Source organism: Rhagoletis pomonella, unplaced genomic scaffold (genome assembly GCF_013731165.1).
Source record: "Rhagoletis pomonella isolate Grant_MI unplaced genomic scaffold, Rhpom_1.0 Rhpom_scaffold_00026, whole genome shotgun sequence".
Classification (NCBI taxonomy): domain Eukaryota; kingdom Metazoa; phylum Arthropoda; class Insecta; order Diptera; family Tephritidae; genus Rhagoletis; species Rhagoletis pomonella.
The window spans coordinates 568,457-571,969 of record NW_023458580.1 but is presented as its reverse complement, the minus strand read 5'-3'; the positions used below and the strand labels follow the sequence as shown (position 1 = coordinate 571,969).

At 35.9% G+C, this 3,513-nt stretch overlaps 1 protein-coding gene across 1 annotated transcript in view; it reads right to left on the bottom strand.

Annotated features, from left to right (window-relative positions):
• Nucleotides 1–1,717: 1,717 nt before the first annotated feature.
• The window catches only part of LOC118749646 (protein dachsous-like), a gene marked incomplete at its 3' end in the record, with an annotated part of 4,941 nt that continues 3,145 nt past the window's right edge, over nt 1,718–3,513 (bottom strand). The window contains 1 exon segment of the mRNA XM_036484448.1: nt 1,718–2,374. Coding sequence (XP_036340341.1) covers nt 1,718–2,374 — 657 coding nt within the window.

The window sequence follows — 3,513 nt, the reverse complement described above, 5'->3', positions numbered from 1 at the left end:
GATCTTTCTTGTAACGACTTTGACATTTATAGACCCAACACGTTGGTTTCAGCGCTAATATATGTTGATGCAGTTTCAAACATGCAACATGCTGATTTCAGCGCGTGAGTATAGTATGCCTATATGGATGCCGTTTTACACACACAACACGTTGATTCCGTAGATGATGATTGTAATCTTGATTGTTCGTTTGTGACGTTGATGTTGGTACTAGCAGAAACTTCACTCAATATAATATATTATTATGTCCCACTTTCAATCACATATTTATATATTTTTCTTTTCACTGTTCATGTCACTGGCAGGATCGCCATGAAGTGACAACGTCTTGATTTAAGCTTTAAATTCAACTGAACTTTATTCATCACATATTTTTAAGTTAAGCCTAATTCTTTGAAGAAGGAGCCAGACGCTTACGCTGCAGATTTAAAATACAGTATATTCTGCCTAGCTGCACATCCTTCTTTACACGAAAAACTTGTGTACTTAACCGAAAAAGGCACTTAAGCGAATTTTTTTTACTACTTCAATGAGGGAGGTATACGAATCCCTATGAAACCACATAATGGAGAAGCACTTACCACGTAGAAATTACTGCAATGGGAAATTTTTACCGAATGGTATCTAATTATCTATATAACTACATAAATTGATAGCTATTTTCGTTTTTCTGCGAGATGAGTAAAATTAATAAAAGCTTGCAAAATAAGGTAATTGTAGGGCCAGTGCAGGTAAACGTAATACTTTCTTTGATAATTGATACTAGTTGCACAATTTATAAGGCAGGTAACGCCAATGTGCAGGTACGTTGAATGCATCTATCCGAGCAGTTTCCTTATAAATGTTAAAAATAATGCCTCTGATGCGCATTTTGGGGTAGGTATCTTAAATGTGCACTTAAGCATAAAGTGAGCAAAGCAAAATATACTGTATAAACGAAAAGCTTTGCGATCGTTCTCACGCTAGAATTTCTGAATGCGCAAAACGTGCAGTTTATCAAAATGTATTAAATAAATATACGCCGGATATGCATGCTACTTTGTGGTTATTGTGTTGCAACTATGTAAGCGTATAACAGTAATCGTGCTATTCCTTTCCCGATTTTTCATGTATCAGGTTTAGTAAAAGGCAAAAGGTTCCACCACATTCCTTCCGGCAAAACCCCAACCAAGTTGTGCAGGTGAAGATAAAGAAGTTTTGAATGCAAAATCTAGTCTATTCATTGGACAGCAGTTGAACCAACATACGCCGGTAATCCAAAATCATCACACGTAAGTCAGCCACTTTCTTGTCACCATCCCATTGGAAACGAGCTAACCAACAACCGTAAATCGAGATTCCTGTTTGGACCAACAAACCAAGGTCAAGCAAATCAACATGAATTATATAAAATCACTGTTTTCTTGAAAAGTTACCAAGATACAATTTTAATTTTGATCGGTGATGATTACTGAAACATCGACTTTTGATATTCTGCAACAATATTGTGAGTGGTTTTCATGTTGGATTAAATATTTTTCTACACTACCGTGAGTGACTTTTGCTAAAATTTAGAAATGAAAACTTATCAAACCAATTTCTGTAGGTGTAGGAAAAACTATTTTATACTTTTTACTCAATTTATAGAAACGTGGTATGTTTAAAAAGTTTTTTTTTTTTAATTTGATTTTTGTTTTGGTTTCTTTGACAAATATATATAAGCAGACTCTTTGCTTACCTGAGAATTAATAGGCAATGACTCCAACACCTTCACTGAATATTCCCTGCGTTCAAACATCGGTGGATTATCGTTAACATCCTGAACCTCCACGAGTATGGTGAGGTTCGCCGATAAGGGCGGTTTACCGCTATCCGTAGCTGTCACAATCAATGCATGCCGCAGTGCTGTTTCATAGTCAAGGTGTCGTGACAATGTTAGGTGGCCGGTGCGTGCATCGATTGCGAAAAAATTATTCTCCTCCATAGCACTACGACTTATGGTAGAAGTTAATCCCATACCCGGTAAGGAGTTGGAAAGCGAGGGAAAACCTGCAGCATATTCAGATGTTCCTGCGGTTGCAATGCGATTGCGTGTTGCTAGCGCCCCTGTCGGAGAACCTGTGAAGGTGTTTAGAGTTGGCCGAGGCGACAGAATTTGTGCTACGGTACTTGCGTTGCTAAAGTATTGTTGTTGCTGTTGTACTGAATAGTGGTAATCGGTGGAGAGCAAATGTAGCATGTAAGTGATCTCACTACTTTTTCCAGAGTCTTTGTCGTGTGCATGCGCCGCATAAAGTGGAGTGTCGAGTTCAACATTTTCTGGCACGGATATGCGTACCAAGTTCGTTTCGAATTCGGGCGCATTGTCATTGACGTCCTCGATGTCGATGGTGACCTGAGGAAGAAAATCAATATGCTATTAACAGGGAATGGATTTTTAGGACCCAAAAACCTATAAAAAGGCTAAATTAAATAACGAAATACGCTAGAAAAGGCAAAATAAAATAGCAAAATAGCCAGGGGAAAAGGCACTAGAATGCGCAAAAAAGGCAAAAGAAGGCACCAAAAAAAGACAAAAATCCCAAAATTTAAAAAAAAAATATTATTTTAGAAATGTTTATTTTCAAAGTAAAAAGAAAAAACTATGAACTAGTTTCATTATATGAAAAACTTGTACTTTGACTATTTTCCCTTTTCGAGTTTTTAAATAACAAAACTTAAATCTCTATAGTTGTAGTAACATTGGCCCAAAAGTTGCATTTTGAAGTCTTCTGGCAGCATTTTCATTCGATTTTTGCGAAGAAAAGCCTTGAATATAGTAAACGTTCGCTCGACGTGAGTTGATAGAAGTGGCGTCCAATTTAAATATGGAACCTTTCAAACTTTCATATTACTAGGAATAAACCTTTTTCCTTGCCTTTTACAATTAAAGGTAAAAAAGGCAAATATCTTAAAAAAGGCAACATCAAATGAGTATACATATATGGAATCAGGGAAAGCTAAATCGTAAATATTCTTAATTGAATAAACTCTATCACTTTAGCAGAAAAAAGGCAATTTCCATAAAATCCGTTCCCTGGTTATTCACAATACTAGGCATCATTTCGTATTTTTTTACAAGCTTTTATTTAACTTGCTCATCCCCTGGAAAATTCCAGTCGATTATAAACTAATTTCCCGACAAGCTACAGACTTTCAATTTAAAATATAAATAAACTCTCTAGATAGTCCAGGTGTCTGGATACAAGGGCGGTCAAAACACAATGAAATTTATGACTAACAGAGCGCAATTTTCTAAATAACGTAAAAGCGCTATAAGAGAGAGGGTAAAATAACACAAACGGCAATAGCACAAATTTGTACTATTTCCTAATTGAATGTGAAATAACACAAATTTGCTTTATTTTATTTCTCGTTGAGCAATTAGACCAACTTTTAAAATTAACAATGGAGTAATAAAGCAAAATAGTGCACATCACCCAGTTATATTTCACAGAATGGACGGATTTGTAAGTCTACAATTTTGAAAGTGCG